Source organism: Hermetia illucens, chromosome 3 (assembly GCF_905115235.1).
Source record: "Hermetia illucens chromosome 3, iHerIll2.2.curated.20191125, whole genome shotgun sequence".
Lineage (NCBI taxonomy): Eukaryota > Metazoa > Arthropoda > Insecta > Diptera > Stratiomyidae > Hermetia > Hermetia illucens.
In genome coordinates, this window is record NC_051851.1 from 74,363,580 (window position 1) to 74,383,921 (window position 20,342).

At 40.4% G+C, this 20,342-nt stretch overlaps 1 protein-coding gene across 1 annotated transcript; it reads right to left on the reverse strand.

Moving 5' to 3' along the window:
* Positions 1–73: 73 nt before the first annotated feature.
* On the reverse strand, positions 74–15,038 carry LOC119651565 (regulator of G-protein signaling 7). Its single transcript, XM_038055199.1, has 7 exons — positions 14,301–15,038; positions 13,976–14,223; positions 5,773–5,956; positions 5,402–5,688; positions 5,225–5,338; positions 890–1,015; positions 74–824 (listed from the first exon to the last, which is right to left on the reverse strand). The coding sequence occupies exons 1-7, from the start codon at positions 14,427–14,429 to the stop codon at positions 497–499; spliced, it is 1,416 nt and encodes a 471-aa protein (XP_037911127.1). The 5' UTR covers positions 14,430–15,038; the 3' UTR covers positions 74–496.
* Between the last annotated feature and the right edge of the window lie 5,304 nt (positions 15,039–20,342).

The window sequence follows — 20,342 nt, forward strand, 5'->3', positions numbered from 1 at the left end:
GCTAACACCAAAAAACCAACTTAGGTGTCCTTAAATTTATTCAATAAAATATGTTTCTTTCAATTTTCTCAAGTATATTTTTTTTTATTTCACAAAAATTGGAAAACAAATGGAATGAGGTGAACATCACATATATGTATATACATTTACATGTACAACGAAACAATAAAAAATTAACATTTCTGATTGGCAGTAATTGTTAGCTGCAATTCGGGTGGATGTGTCTGACTAAAAACTTAGTAAAAAGAGGCGGGACCATTCACGAGACTAAGGTCAAATGTGATTAAACGGAAAATACTTCAAATTACTTTAAACGCTAGTGACGTTCCACAGAGGTGTCATTACAATAATACCAAAGAAGTTACTCAACTTCACTTCGTCTGGAGTGTTTAAAACCGAAAATATGTTGGGATGGCGCTTTTTGATTGCTTTTAAAAGGGTCGAATAGTTAATTATTTTTTGTTCACATTTAACTACGTTTTTAAATTGTTGCGTTTCAACGTTTGACACCAAACAGATTTGGTATCGATTTAATTTTCTTTTTCGATCCATTCAAATAGTCTTTGTACATATCGGAACGTAGATATCGCGAGTAGGAGTCACTTTTCATGAGATGGTAGACGTGAGATGCGGCGACGTCGAAACACCACCGATTTGGTCCTGATGTAGAGTGGACAGCTTCGCGTGCTAACTCAATTGATTTCGAGTCTACATTGACTGGACAAGGAGCGTCGGGTGCTAAGAATTCCTTCCAGATGTTTGTTATTGCTTCTTTGATTTCGGACTGTGGGAGGGCTTTCATTTGTTGTACGGATTCCCAGAATCTATGATGAAAATTCGCATTTTTTATATTGGTGACTGCATATGAATATGCTTTTTGTGTACTTACTTCAAGTTCTCGCCACTATACTCCTTTTCTAGAAACCTCGAAAATTGTTCTCGGCCGATTGGATCATTCAGTAATTCACGTAAACTGAATGCCCATCGTTTAACTCGTCGCATAGGAATCTCCTTCCTGAAATTATACGAAAAATTACTGTGATTTACTTTTCCTCTAGAGTGAAGGATATTGAGTCTATTCAAGTTACTTGAAGCTTGCATACTTAAAACTTTCGAAACTTTCGTGGAATTCGTCTAATTGTAGATTTTTTTTATTTCTAAGCTTAAAAGATACATGCATAATAACATTTGTTATTATTATTTTTACTCCATACTTCAGTTTCGTCCCCGTCGTACATGATGCAATGCAAGGAAGCCCGCCAAAAGAGTGATTGGAAGGAGATAATTCCAGGAAGTTTACTCGGCCAGCATGATAGCAACCAGTATCTGAATCTTGGAAATAACATAACGCAGTTCTCTCTTGGCTGATAGCATTAACTCGAGATATTTAAATCGCTCAGTTCTGGGCAGTTCACTGCCGTTGACAATGATAGTGCTTGTTTCATAAAGATTCAGTTTTATTTAGATTGAATTTGAGAAGGTGTTTCTTGAGGCGGTTATTCCATTTTTGGACAAGTTGCTCGAGATCATTTTTGTTATTAGACCCTAGGAAAACATAATCTGCATAAAGCAGTGTATAGGGCGCTGGTTGTGGAAGCGGGCAAATTATTTTATCGAAAAATGTAACAAAAAGATACTAAATGGTACCTTTATATGAGCGTACTTAGCAAAATCACAAAAGAAAAGATTTTCACCTCTGTTGTTGTTGGATTTTATATCATACTCACCTATATGATGCAATGTGAGTGCGTTACTACACTGCAAAAAATTGTTTTAGGAGAGAGGAGGTTGAAGAATATACGTGTGAGTTGATGCAATGAAAATACCATTCCCATGTAATGCAGATCATACAAAGAAAGCAGAGACAATACACACAATCGAAGTCAACAAAAGTATTGGCTCAGTAAGAAAAGTGAAAGGACACAAATGAAAATTAGCCAAATTCGAACTTCCACTTCAATTTCAATGTTATGTATGCAATTATAGCTCTAAGATAACGATACATCGAGCTGGGCAGGTATTGAACCACATCGGGAGGAAATTTCGTTTCCAGCTTTCTACAATGCCTTTCGGAAGTCATTTTTTAAGGAGATGGGGTGTTTGCGGGCCCGGAGCTTGAGCAAATGCTGCGGAGTAGAACAATAACCATTCTCATGTCAAGACGAAAATGCATTTGGATAGTTTTCCTGCTGGAAGATACGTGTTCTATGCTTAGGGTAGCGTTTTGTAACTAATTAAGGCATAACCCAATAAAATATATTTCCTTTTCATGTTCTAGCCAATAAATAAACCTATCTCCTCACTCCGGTTGTTTTGTAGCCTCGATTTAACTGATTCCCACCACCATGCTTGACGGTTGCAGGTATGTCACAAGTTTTAAGCTCCGTATTGATTTACCCACAGATATACTGTTTTCTATCAAACCCGAGCAATACCAAAAGTCTAACATTTTTATAGCATAATCTTTCACAAAGGCAGACTGCTTTCTCGGTTATTTTAGGAGATGAATCGTTTTCCCCTATCTGGACGATTATAAAGCTTCGGTGTCCATAATATTCCGCTTCTGCATATGTTCTAAGAGTCAACCTGTCTGCCCGTGAATGTCGACATCTTCTTTTACTTCCTTCAATGTCGTGGCGCTTTCGAACGAACTTTTCATGATGCAATGATTCTGAATACCAGCTGACTGAATTTAAACGAAATGTGGCTGCCAAATTTATGCCATTACTGTTACATACTTGAAAGGAAAATTTCAAAAAGACTCAAACTACTCCAAAATCATTGCAGGTGATAAATTATGGTTGTATGGTTACAAAAAATGGAAAGGTGAAAGGTGAAAAAAACAACAATCAAAGGCAAATTCGTCTCCCTTAAAAATGTGGTCAAAGGGTAGTATAGGTCCCAGAGCGAAACATGGATTGGTACCCATGATGGAGCATAAAACCTGAAAACCTGGGAAACGCCTACTGAACCAACACCAACAGCTTTACTACCAAACCCCATCTATCTCCACCTCCACGTGGTGATCGCTGGGAGCTCTTTCTTAACGAAAAGCTGCAGACAGAGAAGGATGAAGGCGAGTCTCCCGCGCCTAAAAACGGGACAAATTGTACCAACTGGTCCTCCAAGTTGGTGGTTGGGTAGGGCTGACAACCCTACATGGAAAACAACTTGTTACGAAGCCACAGCAGGAGCCTTGGATTGGACGGATTACACAACGAAGAATCTGGCAGCGACAAAGGAATAACGATTTGCGCATTTTCTCTTGGAACGTGCACTCCTTGTACAGAGATGAAGTTGCTGAGCAGCTTGCCGATACCCTGTCCCAATATAAGGCTGATGTAACAGCGTTACAGGAGATGCGTTGGATAGGGACCGATTTCCTGGAGAAGAGCCGCTACACCATATATTATAGTGGCCATCCAGTAAACCATGTGCTCGGAGTAGGTTTTTAAATCAGCCAAAAAATGAAATCTGCTGTTATCGGCTTTGAAAACATAGGCGAACGGCAATGCACTGTTCGCTTGCGAAGCAAGTTTAGAAATATAAGCCTCATTAACGTTCACGCCCCTACAGAGGAGACTGCAGAGTCGGAGAAGGATACCTTCTACGAGGCAGTAGAACGAACCCTCGAAGCCTGTCCCAGATATGATATTAAAATTATACTTGGGGATTTTAACAGCCAAGTAGGGAAGGAGCCCGTATTCAGGCGATACGTTGGCTCCCATAGCTTACACGAAAAAACAAATGCTAACGGACTGCGGATTATTCAATTAGCAGGGTCACACGAAATGGTTGTTGGAAGTATCTGGTTAGCGCGGAAAGCGGTCCACAAACATACATGGGCCTCTCCAGACGGCACCACTTTCAACCAAATTGACCAATTGCTGATCGAACGCCGCCACCTCTCAGCCTTGATGAATGTCAAAACATATAAGGGGGCCAATATAGACTCGGATCACTATCTCGTTGGCATGGTGCTCCGAGCTCGAATAACAACACCACCTAGAATCCCCTCTGACAATCAGGTGAGAGTGAACACTGAAGCCATCCACAACACAGCCCTCCGCGACATCTATAAGTGGAAAATGGATGCCGCAATAACCGCATTCAACAGAGGTCCTGGAGATGAAGCATCAACAAATGATCTTCACAACCACCTGAAGAACGTTGTCATTGATACGACCCCAAACATACCTGGCCCCAACCCCAAAAGGAGTCGCAAGGGCTGGTTTGACTATGAATGTAAGCTAGCTGCGGAACGGAAGAATGCCGCATACCGAGTAATGTTGTATCCTCAAAGAACGCGGGCACGCGCAGAGACTTATCACGAACTCCGTCAAGGGGAGAAGCAACTTCACAGACGGAAAAAGGAATCCTGGGAGAACCAACAAGTCTGTGAACTCGAAAAGTACAGGGAGCAACCGCACCAGGCGCGCAAGTTTTACCAACAAGTCAGCAGGATAAAGCCTTATACACCTCGATGCTCATCCTGCCGAGACAAAGAGGGAAATCTGATTTCCGACAGAATACTTTGATGAGCTACTGAACAATCAGAACATCGGCGACGAGGCAGACCCAGCCTAAGATGGAACGATGGCGTAGGTCAGGACGCCAGACAGCTTTTAGGGATATCGAATTGGTGTACCTGGGCGCAAAACCGGGATGTCTGGAGTTCCTTATTAAGGCAGGCCTAGACCGGATACCGGTTGTTACGCCGTTGATAATGATGATAAAAAATGTGTTGTGTGTCGTCCATTCAGAGTTTATTCCACAGGGTCAAATTAACCTTAGGACTTTTGGAACACATAGCGATCGTAAAAATCAATGAAAAACGGAGTATATGGCCTCTGAAGTATCCTTTCTTTTAAAAAAAATCATCATTTAACAGTTCCGGGAAACGAATGACTATCATCCTTGCCTACCTTAGCTTTGGCCAATAAATAGTAATTAGCGTAGCGTTTCCTGATGCCAGTTTAAGGAATAATTCAATAAAATTACTACTGTAAACTTTTCAATATTGTTAGTATTATTCACTATTTGGGGTTTTATTGAAAAGCTTGTGAAGCAAACAGCAATCAAGGGTTGTTGCTTCTATGAAAAGAATCAGTTGCCTGAAAGTCAGTTGCAGTTGTAGTACATAATGTAGTAGGTATTAGGTTCTCCATAATTGAGAATCCCTAAGCAAACTAATCCTTACATGCTCTAATTACGAAATACTCACGTAAATTTCTCAGCATCCCACATCTCGGTGTTATCCGTCTGCCAGGGGTTTGGCAATTCCGGTGATGTAATGAAATAATCAAATTCGCTGTATTGCTCAAAATAGGAGACCAGCCTGGAATTTAGCAAGACCTCGATTTTCACTCATTACAATTTACATTTTCTCCAATTCACTTACGATTCAGAAACTTTTGAAACCTTTATGGTTCGTCGTTCTAATTTTTGCTTCCTTAGAGTTATGATTCGTGTTAGTTGTTCTATTGGATTATTCGACAACGCAGCCCCGGCGGATCCCGATCCATGGCTCGATCCTCCGCGTCGATATGCTTTCTTAATGTCTATTTCAGTTGTATTCACACAACCAGGCATTGGCCGATGGACGTCCCAGAAAGCCCGTTCTTGTGAATCCAAAACTTTACGTTCTAGTTTATCACGCTTTTTGGCAACTTTGCTTTGTGACTCAGCCTAAACACGGTTTGAAAAAGGGATACATATCGAAAGCTGCTAATTGAATACCATATCCATATCTCTTTCAAGTGACAAACTTACTTGCATAAATATAAATTCCCACTTTCTAGAAAACATTTTTTGTAGTCTTGCTAAATTTTCTGCTTCGTAGTCAGCCAATTCCAATCGTGTCTTATTTTGCATAGTGCGCTTACAAAGGTATACAGCGTAGTCAGTATTTTCAGGCTCCCAACAATTTGACGGCCAGAAATATGGAGTCTGGAATCTGCAAACAGTAATATTTCACGAAAGTAAATAAAAGTTTTAATTGCTATTAGCTATTAACTAAAATATTGTCAGAAATGGGTTCATACATAAGAGTATAATATAAGTAATGAAATAGTAAGGAATGCCCTTGAGTCTCAGCGGTGCGTCAATTCTGATTTTTCAGTCTAGAGCTCACTCTATTAGATTTGAGTTGATGCTTTGTTTCCGGAAAGTAAGTAAGTAAGTAAGTAAAGTGAAGGATTTAAGGAGGAAAACCACATTAGAGGGCTTATTTTCGCGTACTTTTTCGAGATTTTAGTGGTAAGAATTAATTGGAATTTAACTTAATTTAGATTTACTGTGTCAGACAGTCATTTTTCGAAAAAAAATCAAGATTTTTTTGAATGATTTAAATCAAAAATAAAAAAGTTATGCGGCATTAGTCCGGTGGAGGTTGTAATAGAGTTCTCTGAATGTGGGACGTGTAGCGACTCCAACTTTTATACAAAACCATTTTGCATTACACTCTATTTTTGAGAATATGGACCTGCATATGCAGTGACAACAATCAAAATTAAAAATTTTGTAACTGAAGATGTTTCAATTTTCCGATTTTTTTTTACTAATGCACAAATGAAAAAAAGCACCCTAAAAATATGATACCAATCAAAGCTAAGTTCATATTTTTCGCAATTTTATAAAGAATCGTGCTTCCAAATTTTATAATGATCGGTTCATTACTTTTAGCGTTAGGATTCTTGCAAATATGAAAAAAGTCATTTTGAAAAAACGCGTTTGCAAAAAAATTTGAACATTCGCATTTGGGATATTATAACATTTCTCACTCTTAATTACAAACAAGAAAAACAAATAAAAATCCATTCGTAGTAGGGCCTGAGCCTGACTACCTCCTGGGCGCTCCAGCCTGAGCCTCTGTATGTGTTGGAGTTTCTGATTCCTTCAAAAGCAACTTTTAGCTTGGGAAAAAAATGTCGCTTGACAAATAAGGACGATGGGCAAGCAAGTCGAGCTGCTTTCGTGAAATAATATTTTTTTTGCAATGGTTTGCTTTCGTAATTTTAATTTTTGAAATTTTAATTTTAATGTGTATTAATGGTGCATAGTATGCCTCTGTAAAGGATTTACCTTTTTCAGGGTAATCGATTAAGACAACTCCATGGTTACCCCACAAAATAGTTGTCATGACTCCAGCGGCCTAATTGATAGTTTTCATTTTTTAAGGCAGATTTTCCCTTTGCAATCCATTTGTTTTTATTTGTGTCCGGAGTTACAGTATTTGTTGTTCGCTTGGTCCTGTAACAAGTTGGCGAGAAAATTCATTCGCCAATATGAAGCTTTCTTTTCCACGATTTACCACCCCTTAGTTTTTCCATTACATTCCTACTCAAACCAGTCACAGTAAGATTTGTATCGTGATTTGACGCCGAATATCAGTCAACTCAGCTGTGAATGGGTACCTGAGTAAAATTAAGTTAATAAGGTAACAATCTCGGGCGAGCGCAATGCTGACCACATTGCATCCTACAGTGTACTGTAACGTACCGTTACGGTCTTGAATGAAGTGCTCTAACTCACTTCAAGGCATTGATACAATATGAATTGTTGTGTCAACGATTATTTTTATTATTATGTGTATTTTGGAGTTTGGTAAAGCATTACGGAATATTTTGTATCCTTAGCTAAGTACGAAGGGAAAATCGTGCATAAAAAGTTCCTCACATAAGATGAACGCAAAACCTTTATACCCGAAGCTGCCAGCTTTCGATATCCCGACTTGTTTGTTGTTGCCTTCAACATGCATGGCTAGGTTATAGATTTGATTATGCTGTATATTGAATATGCATTTTTGTTTTCAGAGTGGAGGAAAGGTAGTGCATCAAGTCATGCTGTGGACCGCTGATACACGTATATTTCAGAGGAGCTGAAAATTAATCATACATTATCCAAGAACCATGTCTTGTTAATGAAGAATTTGATTGATTAAATTTCCACAATGCTAATTCACTGTATGTCACAGGAAGTGGGTTTTTGTATAGTGATTTCGAAAGATCTTCAGGCTACCACAAGTAACGACCTATTTGACGGCGATATCATGACGGCCATATTAATCATAAAAAGATGAAAGTAAGATAAAAAGATTTTTTTTGTCTACTTGTTTGCCTTATAACTAAAACGAAGTTCACAATGGAATATTCGTAAAGGCTATTCAATAGGCCAGGCGTAAAGGCATGTTGGCAAAATCAGCTTGCAATGTTAATAATCACCGTATTTGCTGGAGATAATATCAACACACAACAGCATTACAAATCTTTATCTTGGGCAATTCACCTATGATCGTCAGTACACCTAGTCGAAAAATCTTCGATATCAGATCCAATACTATAGTAACTCTCATTGGAGAGTAGTGGGTTCTAAACGATATCATGCTTTCGTAACGCAATCGCATAGAACTCATTACTGGAACTGAGGGAGTGACCCATCAAACATCAAGGTGGAATTCGTATTAGGCAAAACAGGGAAAAGCAGCAAGGATACCCTGTAACCAAGCTTTAAAGACTGAGTCAATCCAAGAATGGAATTTGTCTAAAAAGGCTTTGAAATCCTTAAGAAGAGCATAGCAAGCATCGTTGAAACAATGGAGATGTTGGTTAAAAAGCGCATCAAATAACTTGTTATTTTATGTCTGTAGAGTAGGAGGAACACTGAAAGCGATGAATATTGCCTAGGCAGTATCCAAAGCAGGCACAAGACCGCAATCCACGAACTGAGTGCCAAAATTAAGAAGGCGATATCAAGAAAGGCATTAAGGGGTTATATACAATTGCAGTGGGTGATATGATAACATTTTCCCGATTATTTTTTCGAAAACCTTATTGAAGAGCGATTAGGAAAAAATTTTTTTTAAGAAAAAAAAAAATTAGAAATGGCGGACATGCAAATGTTTTTGGGAACGGTTCGCGGTGGGTTCGATAACTCGATAACAATTCAGGCGAAATCAGAATTAAAAAAAAAAATCGTTAGTATATCGTATTATCTTGTCGCTGAACGAAGGATTCGTAAAAATACATACTATTAAAAAAATACCGGCGATTTTACCAAAATGTTTATTTTTTTTGGATGAAAAAATTTCAATTTGTTTACTTAGAAGAAAAAAAGAATTGAAAATGTTTCGTTCATCGACTAGCTGTTATCTTAGTAAACAAGTGGTAAACATTTGGCATTGTTTAGACTAATAGTTTTTGAGTAATCGTGTCACCGCAAAGGCACTTTTACAAAAACACGATTCTGAGATAGTCGCGTTTAAAGTTCAAGTTAGTGATTTTCATTTAAAAATGAACCTATTTATTTATATTGGGTTGTCAATTTCAGGAGCATATATTGTTCTCTCTGCAGACTTCAGAACATGGATTTAATGCTGGCTACGAAGGTTTAAAAGTCTATGCATAACGACGATGGGGCAGCGAGGCAATGCGTAATAAATAGCTCGAATTTAGTGGGAGTATTCTTAAGATAAAGTACTTAAAGGATATGCAATAAATTTTTTTTCGATTTCCGCGACCGATCGAATGAGCTTTCAACTATATTGTGCCGGGATGGCTTAGTAGTTAGAGGGCTAGGCTGTTAAAGTGGAAGGTCACTGTTCAAATCTCACTGGTGGAAGAAGGGATTTGTATCGTGATTGGATTTCGGATACCAGTCGACTCAGCTGTGAATGAGTACCTGAGTCAAATCAGGTTGAATAATCACGGGTGAGCGTAATGCTGACCACATTGCCTCCTACGGTGTACCTCCTTTAGTGTACCGTTATGAGCTTGAATGACTGGACTGAACACTCCAAGATCCAGATCCAATACCTTGTCCGAAACGATTTATGATATAGCGAGATGGAATAGAATCGAACCGCTGCTGGTTTCTTGGATATTATAATCGATTCGATGTTTGTTTGTCTGTCTATCTGTCTGGTATATTCGATTTATTCGGAAACTTCTGAACCGATTGTCACGAAACTTGGTGAAAACGTATAGTCTGTGAATCCCTTTACATATAGCAAACAGCGCGATTTTGTGTTGAGTTTAGGGGGGGGGGGGGGGGGGGATTCATGCCAAAGGGGGTGTAAATTTTTTTTTAAACATAACCCTAAAAAGTGTAACAAATTAAACTCGGCATAATAGTCAAGGAGTTAAGTAAACTTCAAAGATTTGCTGGTATGAGTATCACTGGGGCAATGAGGACAACGACACCCCTTCTCTGGGATTAACTCTTCTTCATCTTTATATCATCAACGAGGCAGTGCCTAAATCGAAGGAATGTAGACATTTTTTCTAGGCGGTATACCAAATCACTGATACCAACGGACAGGATACCAATAAAGTTTCATTTCGAAAGGAAATTCGAAGCACGATGGGGTAACATGGCGTACTGATAAAGCGTTAGTCGAAGGAAAACGTACGTGGCCCCAATAAGCATACGAGTATATTACAGGCGAAATTATATGCCATAGATAGGTATGCCTACTTTATCAGGGCACTTATGTCTATTTACGGGGACTTTAAATTCGATCGCACAATAAGGTCTGGATAGTCTGTTTTCTAGCTCACATTGGGTTAGAAAGCATGAACATCGCTAAAAGTGAGAACCCTTTTGTCGAAACAAAAATTTTTATCAATGTCAGGGGGCATTAAAAGCTATTTTATAACTCCAAATTCCATCTAGATTGGTATGGTAATGCAAATAAAGCCTCAAAACTGTGGCTGCCAAAAACGAGGTAACGTTGAAATGGATAGCGCGATCCATTGGTAATGATAGTATGGTAGTACTAATCGCCACCAGACATATACCTGGGATAAGCGAGTCGGGAACTGCCTGAACTAATTTAATTACCTTTCTTTTCTACCGAAGTGATCTACTCCCTAGAAGCTATCTAATTGCTAGGGGGTAAAGTAGAGCAGTCACTCAGTAGAAAGTGAGTCACTCACGGCTCTCATTTTGTAAATACCACAATGGGAACCAGGTCAGACGTTACATAAGTCAATTTATATTCAAGGCTTTTATTGAATTTCTGGTATCAACCATCAATCTCACCTGGTAATTCCGAAAGTGGTGACCCCGACTTGAGAAGGAGCATTGTTGGGTTCAAGGTAAGTATCAAGGCACTAACAATCAGAAAACCAAGTATACGCAACACGGCTGCAAACATGAGTACGACTGTGGTAAACTGCATTCCAGAATTTCCGGACTTCACTCCCTAAGCATCTGAAATTTGGTTCAAAATAGTAGAGGCAAGCTTGAGGAGGTATAACATAACAGAGCCACAAAAGCAATAACCTTCGCAATAAGGGTATATGTTGGTACCACTGGAGGTTCAATTCCGAAGCCATCAAAATGCACGAAACCATGTAATTGGACTTGGGAGAATGCAAATGACGTAGGTTCATCCCTTTCACGACGCCTGTCTATGTCCAAACGAAATATGAAAACGCGGTTGCCTATAGACACAAGCAAGCATATAAGAAGAAACGTTCCAAGGCAGCCAGGCAAAGTCAATAGCATCAGCAACCACAAACTCTGCAACGACAACATGACCAAGAAGTGCAAGCAGTGGCGTCAATATCTTCGCAACCGATTCAACACAGCAAATTGCAAAATGAATCTACAAACATTGCTGCTGTCTTAAGTTTGCTAAACACTGCTCCCGCGGCAATGACCTGCGCATCCATTAGTAACATCGATCGACTCTTCTTACGTGATGGACAGCGATATAAAAGGAACCCCGACCTCGACCAACAAGGAACTATCGCGTCAATATACGCTCCCAGGAGGGACATCCCAAAAGCCGATATAACTCCGTTTCAACAACTCGCAGTCGCAAACCCAACGAAACCCGGCAAGCGGGTTAGATTTCCTTATCGTTACCAGGCAGGCCTTTAATAGTTCAATAATAACACGCACCTGGCGTCACGTTACGGGCAGCAAAATTATCGTAATTTCCTTGCATTCAATCACTGCCAGGGGTATGTTGTGATAATGTTAATCGCTACCAGACAGCCACCAGGCGGGAGCTATCTGAACTAATTTAATTACCTTTCTTTTCTACCGAAGCGATCTACTCCCTAAAAGTTATCTAGTGGCTAGAGGATTAAGTAGAACAGTCACTTGGTAGAAAGTGAGTTTACTCACAGCTCTCATTTTTTGAACACCACAATGAGAAGTAGGTCAAACGTTACATTTAAATAAACTATTTAAATTTATATTCAGGGTTTTTATTGAATTTTTGCCATTAATCTCACCGGGTCATTCCTAAAATAGCAATGAAAGGGAAAAGAATTTGAAACACTAATTATGGAAGCAAATCTTAGATTTGGAATCAGAAAAGTAGCAGCTATGAGGATCTGGGACTGGGAGGTGGAGCAGGCGATGATGGGGCGAAGGAAATCCAAAGCAGGGTACTAGTGTAGTGTCACCACTGTACCAATGGCAAAGACTGCTGTATTTTAAGACTAGTTATAGCTATCCAGTAAGTTCATAGATTTATGCTGATGAGTTATTATATTATGTGAGAATATCCACTTTCGTGTGATATTGATATTCAAAATTTTGAATTTGCACAGAAGCGACAACTTTGACCTTTTATAGCTTTGTTAGTAATAACATGATTTCCACCGAACTAAATCATACTCTACATCATTACAAAATTTCGTGATTCTAGGATGAACTCAAGGGGAGTAATGTAGCCAATTACTAAAAATTAAAGTAATATACTATTATTAACTTTATTTGAACAGATATCGGCACGAAGGGTTTTTGGGAAGCCTAGGCATCATATAGTGGTGGTCTTTTGATTTTTTTCAGATTTTTCGGTTAGGTAGTTTCTGGGAATGGGTCCGTGAAAGAAGTGATCAGTTTAGACACCCGCACTCCCCACTTTTCCAACAAATGTGAAAACTAAGACCGGCATCGGAAAATACTAACCGAGACCATTCGTTTGATACTCCACATGACATGAAAAAATGTATACCCCCCTTTTACATGTATGGGGACCCCCTTTAAGTTCGACGTAGAATGATATAACTCACTGGATGCGTGAGCGTTCACATTTCCCACCTTCACACAAAATTCCGTGTCAATCGCTATAATCACCTCTGAGAAAACTGCGTGTGACAGACGGACAGACATGTCAGCAGTAAACCGATTTTAATAAGGTTTTGTTTTACACAAAACCTTAAAGATGGTAAGGTATAGGACAAGAAGGGGTGGTGACAACTAGATATACTCTCCAGATGATATTGGCAGGACGAAGGAAGAACAGGGCCTCAGATGAGCGGGAAGTCAAGCCGACACTACAAACTTATTTTAGGAAATATACCGTATGCATTCCCACTTAATTTATCCTTCTGAAACCTTCGGGCCTGCTATGAAAACATCACATCAAAGCAGAGGTCCAAGAGGGTTGGCAGAGTTTACAAAAGTAAAATGCAATTGGAAGTGAGGAATATACCCAAGTGATCCATATACATATGTACATTAATAAACGAATTATTCTTCGGAATTTCTATCAAAATTTAGATTTTTCAAAAATCAAACGCTTTCTGCTAAAGGTACCTGTTCCAAAAATTGCCTGAAAGCGCGACCAACGGACAAAGGACCCTAACACGACAAGGCAACAAAATCCGATGGGCCAAACATTTCACTTGATCCATTGCACCTAAATTTCAAGCATTCTATACGACAGAGTCTATACGAATTAGCAAATTTCAAACGGGACAGCGAGGAATTCTCATAATTCCATCTCTGTGGTTACTGTTTCTTCACAATTGAAAAGTGCACACTCTCCTGCGTCTCATTTATTCAACTAGAACAATTTAGCCAGGAGAACTCACCTCAACTGGTAGTTATATGTCATTTCAGTAAAAAATTAATGCATGGGAGCTACCTAGTGATGATATTATTGTCGTAAATTTGAGGTCAACCAACAAACCACTCGAAAACACACCTAGATCCTAATCAGGCACTGACTCACCTATAAAATGTTCCATCGTTCTTAACAGTTAACGCGTGATCATCGATAGGAAATATATAACCATGTGACGCTAGGAGATGTGAGAAATGCAGGGCTTCCGTAACATCCTCAACATCAGTATTTTTCAGGATCCAGGATATCAAATCTGCACCCGTGAAAACCGAGGGAACTTTACTCATGAACGCCTTCACTGTTCGCACCGCCACTCCCGTGTTCTCGGCCTGCATTTTCTCAATGATCGCCTCCATCTGAATCGGCCGAAATTATGGAAAAGAAATTCAAGGGATTAGATTAGCTCCAGTGATTCATGGTAATTCGTCGGAACCTTTTTGTAAACCAGGATATTCGGAGCGTCTTCATGCTTCGTTGCGGAATTATAAGTTGCGGAACTTGAGGTAGCTTTGCAAACTGCTGTGGAATTATTTTTATCGACTTCCGAAGTCATCGTGACCATTTTTATCAGTTATTGAAAAATTATCCACTAATCACTCACGGCGCTCTCGGAGTACTCGCTCGTTAACAAAATTTATCTATTTCATGCATTTAGACGTAAATTTAATTTGCGAACTTCACTAGATGGGAGCTATTTAATCAAAGACGTATCCTCCTAGCAATTCCTGTTTGCGACGCGATGGAACTAAAGGAGTCCGAGAACATTATCACGAAGAGTGTAAGACGCACGATTTAGACACAGTTCGCAGGAAACAACATTTTCTACTTAGTAAAATCTAAGGGAAATGGACTTCAACGCGAGGCGACCATGAAGTTCAGGACAATGAATTTTTTCAATCGATTTTTTGATAAAACATGCGCCCTGGCGCGGCGCGAGACAAATTTACACATGGTAGGTGCGATGACCTGGCTGTGTGAAATCCTTTCTCCTGCTAAATATTAATATTATCTGCATCCTGTGTCGTGGCATTTTGTACAGGCGAAATTTAACACACATTTCCATATAAGCTCACTCAACAGACGAGCTTCTTGCGCTTTTTGCGCTCCAATTTGAAGTCTAGGAAGGACGATGGAGTAGGCAGCCCTTTGGGAGTGTGATATGCAAAAATAGAGTACACGCCTGTCAATGCTCCTCGTTGGAAGGAAGCCGAGGAAGTTGTTGCTTTCATGTAGAATGCGGTCGGATGTTATCTTCGCGTGGTATGGACTGGAGAGGAAGCAAATTGTCGTTGAACAATCCTTTCAACGATGTTAGTCGATTATCAATCTATTATTGGAACTTTGATGTTGAGCAAATCAATAATGGGTTTGAGAGGCTCTGTCGCGCTGTTTAGTTGGGTGTCAAAAAGGTCAGTTGAAGCTGTTGCTCTTCAAATTGGGTGTTGCTTCTGGTACTTAAACTTCACACTGTTTGGCATTTGTTGATCTATGGGCACTTTAACCAATTCATAATGTTTGGGGCGCGAATTGTAGACTTATAGATATATGAAAAGAATGGTTATCTGCCTGCCTGCTTGAATGGCAGAAGTAAGAAAGTCTTAAATATGAAGGGCCGTAAATAGAAAATTTGGGCCCAGGATGAAAATCATGAGGGCCCTCTATCATTTTGATGTTTGTTTCTATTCTTGACCTCAGGAAATTCCGGGCCTGACGAAAATCATTTGCTTTTTGCCTTCTCTTCTCTGGTCTGAGCTACATAAAAGTATACCTTCTGCGTCCGACAAGACAAGTACGCCTGTTATTGGGTGTTGTGTAACGAATGTACTGCAGGAACTGCATGAAATTGAATGTTGCGGCCATCATCACACTCACAAATTGGAAGAGCTGATTCCCTATATTAACAGAAACTTGAACGTTTTCAACATCCTCAAGATGTTTTGTAACCACAACCAATGTTGCCTTTCGGGTTATCCATTGTTGGATATTCGCGGAGACAATATACGTACCTAATTTTCGTTAAAAGCAATAAATTAACTGGGAATCTTTAGTCATCGCTAGGGACCCTCCAATGCACATGTGTAACCGACACTTTCCACATAGTTTTAAAAAGATGTATGGGTAAATAAAAGGGTAGCTGTCGTGCCACCAGCTTTAGGTACTGCTCATATTACAAACTGTCGTATAGGTGCCAAGGCGAAACGTGGATTAGTAAACACGATGGTGCATGAAACCTGGGAAACGCCTGCTGAGCCAATACCAACGGCCCTACTTCCAGACCCTGCCTCCACCTCCACTTGGCGATCGCTGGAAATCCTTTCTTAGTGAAAAACTGCAGACGGAGAAGGATGAAGGCAAGTCTCCCAAGCGTAAAAACAGAACAAATTGTACCAACTGGTCCTCCCGGTTGGAGGTTGGGTAGGGCTGCCAATTCTACACGCAAAACCAAAGTTACGAAGCCACGAAAGGAGAATCGGACTGGACAACACAACGAAGAACCCAGCAACGAACACGGACTAACAATTTGCGTACAGAAAAGGAGCAGCTAGCTAGGGTATCAGCTCAGTCCCAATATAGGGCTAATGTAACAGCGTTACAAGAGATGATTGGGACAGGGAACGGTTTCCTGGATAAGAGGTACTACATCATATATTATAGTGTAGAGAGTAGGTTTCCTAGGAAGGAAACCTGCTGTGCTATGCACTCTACGTTTACGGGGGAAATTTCGAAATATACGCCCCATTAACGTTCGTGCCTCTCAGCCTTGATAAATATCAGAATATATAGGGCGTTCATTGGCATGGTGCTCCGGGTTCGAATAACAATACCACCTCGAATGCTCACAGCCAATCAGGTGATAGTGAATACTGGGGCCATCCATAATAGAGCCGTCCGCAACACGTATAGGAGGGAAATAGATGCCACAATAACCGCAGCTAACGAAGGTCCTGCAGATAAAACATCAACAAATGATCTTCACAACCACCTGAAGAACTTTATCATTGGTACGATATATTACAAACATATTTACCCCCAGTCGGAACGACTGACTCGACGTTGAAGAGCTAGGAACGGAAGAATGCTACAGACTGCATAACTATCACGGACTTAGTTGTGTAGAAAAGCGACTTCACTGACGGAAAAAGAAGCCTGGGAGAACCAATAAGTTGGTGAACTCGAAATGTACAGGAAGCAACCGCACCAGGCGCGGAAGTTGTACCAACAAGTAGCAGGATGAAGTTTTGTACACCTCGATGCTCATCCTGCCGCGACAAAAAGGGGAATCTAATTTCCGACAGAATGAGCATATTGGAGGTTTAGGCTGAGGAGTTTAATGAATTGTTAAACAACCAAAATTTGGGCGACTTGCTATCACCACCAAGCATGGAAGAAACATTTCGTGCCATCCACCGGCTTACAAATCATAAGTCGCCAGAAATCGATGGAAATACAGCCGAACTGGTTAAATATGTAGGCGACCAACTACACCCAGCGGTTCATCAACTTATGCTCAAAGTGTCGGACAGTGAATCAATGCCTGACGATTGGAAACGAGGCATTATCTGTCCAATACGCCAATGTGTGAGGCTCTATCGTGTATCCTCTTTAACCTGCGTCTGGAAAAAGTAATCCGTGATGCAGAGAGGCACCATCCACTTCAAGTACGCCCAACTACTGGCTTAAGCTCACGATATCGACATCATGGGGAGAACAACAAGTGCCTTCACCCAGATCGAGCAGGCAGTGCTAGATCTCGTGTTGACAAACAAAGAAGCAATAACATCAAATCGCACTTGTCAAATTAGAACAATAAAAAAAAGGAAGACTACTTCTAGACCCTTGATACTTTCTCCTATTTGAGGTCGTAAATTACAATCGATGACAGCTACGATGATAAAATTCGGGCACGCTAGTTTGCAGCCAACAGAGCCTATTTCAGTTTGCAAAAACTGTTCCGCTCAAAACCACATAACATAGGGTCAAAGCTCTTAATGTAATAGACAATGATCTTGGCAATCCTTATGTATTCCTCGGAGACTTGGGTTCTTAGTAAAATTGCGAACTCTTAGCCATGTTTGAGAAAAGAATCCTCCAAAAAATGTTTGGCTTCCTACATGAGGATGCTTGTAGCTCCCTACTAAGGCAGGCCTAGACCGGATGACGGTTTTTGCGTCCTTGATGATGGTGATGAGCATCAGCCATTACCATAATGCTTGATAAATCTCTTCCTTAATGCATGTTTTGTACAACTTGGTAAACTTGTAGAATATTTACTTTGGGTTTGAAGGTCTTATTGTTTTTTGTAGGTTATTTCTCTATATCGTAATGCTAACCTCCCCCAATCGCCCTATCGCAACTCTCGATATATAATCCCCCGTATGGCTTTTGGGTGACACCAAAAACTTATAAACGCCTATGAATTGAATTCATTCAAGATTTTCCCTTACCGGTTACCTATTGGCTCCCTTCCTAGCTGGAATGAAATAACTAGGTGGTCGCTGTGGAGATATGTTTTACAGCAACGTGGCCCTACCGAATATTAGCCCTTCAACGGGGTTTTTTGTAACACCGCAGCGTGTAATACGTTAGTAGTTCCGCAGTTCTTAACAAATGCGGCTTGATTCACGGGTATTTCAACGATTTCGCGAATACGGTTGTAAAGAATGCGTTCAAAAATCTTCATAGTATGGGAAAGTAACCGGTAATTTGAACATTCTGCTGAACTACCTTTCTTTTCCCATATTGGAACTGTAGCACTTTCTTGCCAGTCAGATGGTATTCTTTCGCCCTGAATAACTTGATTGAAGAATTCACTGAGCCACAGTGTTAGGTCCCAGCTCTTCGCTTTCCAGAGCTCAGATGCGATGCCGTCAGGTTTTGTTGCTTTCCCCGATTTCATTCGTTTTATTGCTTGTTCGACTTCAGTTGCGCTGACAGATGGAACTGCTCAAAATGCCGGGAATGCTTGTGGAAGTGGAGCATGGGCAAATTCTTCAAATCGACGGTTGGTAAGCAAAGTACCGTTGTTGTTCGATATCCTGTGTGCATTCGTTTCGGGTTTTGACAAGTCGATACAGATCTCTCTCACCATCCCGAATGTCCAGTTTATTGTAAAGATTTTTGCTATGGGCCGCTCGGGTGATAGCGGCCGTTTCCTTTGCTTCTCGGTTGGCATTCTTATGAATTTGCCAATTGGCGAGGGTTTTATCGTCGAGAAACTTGTGGTAGAGGCGTTTCTTTTCACGGAGCTTCATTTCAACATCGTCATTCCAAAACCAAGTACCTCGGTTGATGTACCGTTTACCTGGCTTGGTGACCCGGAGGGTTGTATAGGCCGCTTTGTGGATCGTGTCTTTTATTTAGTTCCACGGTTCGTCCACATTCGTAACGGTTGGTAATCATAGGAAGATGATACAATCGTTTGATGAACCATGTATTCATAATTACAAGACCATGGGTTCCGCAAAATCGATTATACGCTTACCATTCTCATTGTGCGCTCCAGATCCCTTTCCCACATAGCACCTGCTACCATCTGCCTTTTCATCCACATTAGGTCGCCGGCAATAATGATATAGTCATCAGCAGGCACGTTATAAATCTTTTCATCGAGAAGTTGCTATCTTTCTCGGCATCAGGTCGACCTGTCTGTGGTGCGTATGCGGTGAAGAAGTGAATAGTGCGATCAGCTAATATAATGGTGAGTTTCATCAGCTGATCATCAAATCCTTCGACTTCTTTACTGGCATCAGGGAAACCCTCTGAAATGGCAATGCCAATACCGTGTTGAGTGTGTGGACTACCAAATTAGAGAAATTTATAGCAATTTTTATCGCGTTCGCGTTCAATGACGCAGCTTTTGGCACCATGCCATCCGGTTTATGCAGAGCGCAGATATCAACGCCCCTTTTCCGAAGGGCTTTTGTGAGTTTCTCGGTCTTTCCAGTTAGGGTGCCAACACTTAGCGTGCAGACACGTATTTGTTTTGTTCGGACTAACTTACTTACGTCCTGACGCCATCCATTTCTCGATAGGACCGGGGCCCATCCTGCCGCGTCGACTGAGGTGGACGCCCTAGCATTTTTCCGAGGCTTGTCATTCGATCTGATCATCTTGTTTCTAACGAAATTGGATGATTTAGCATAGTGGAATAACTCCAACTATATTTTATTTATCCCTTTCCCTGATGTCAGCATTTTATTTTTGTTTTACTGAGGATAGTACAAAGTACGTTGTCTCAAACCTGGGCTTGGGACCAGTATACTGTGTTGTATGATTAAAATGTGTAATCAAAGAACACCTCGAAAGCTTGATCGACAGAGCTGATTTCCACTATGGATCCTCCTGCACTGATCACATTAGCACTCTGCGGATCATTGTAGAACAGTGTTCGGAATTTATATCTCCGCTTCAAGAGATTATATTTGTTTGGAAAGTTTTTATTTTTCCATTTTTTTATTGGCATAACATGAAACGT

Excerpts from the sequence above, each read along its gene's own strand:
- LOC119651565 (XM_038055199.1), bottom strand. The coding sequence starts at position 14,429 with ATGGTCACGATGACTTCGGAAGTCGATAAAAATAATTCCACAGCAGTT. Across the intron at positions 14,224-14,300 it reads ATATCCTGGTTTACAAAAAG|ATGGAGGCGATCATTGAGAA; the intron begins GTTCCGACGAAT and ends CGGCCGATTCAG. Across the intron at positions 1,016-5,224 it reads TGGGATGCTGAGAAATTTAC|GAAGGAGATTCCTATGCGAC; the intron begins GTGAGTATTTCG and ends GTATAATTTCAG.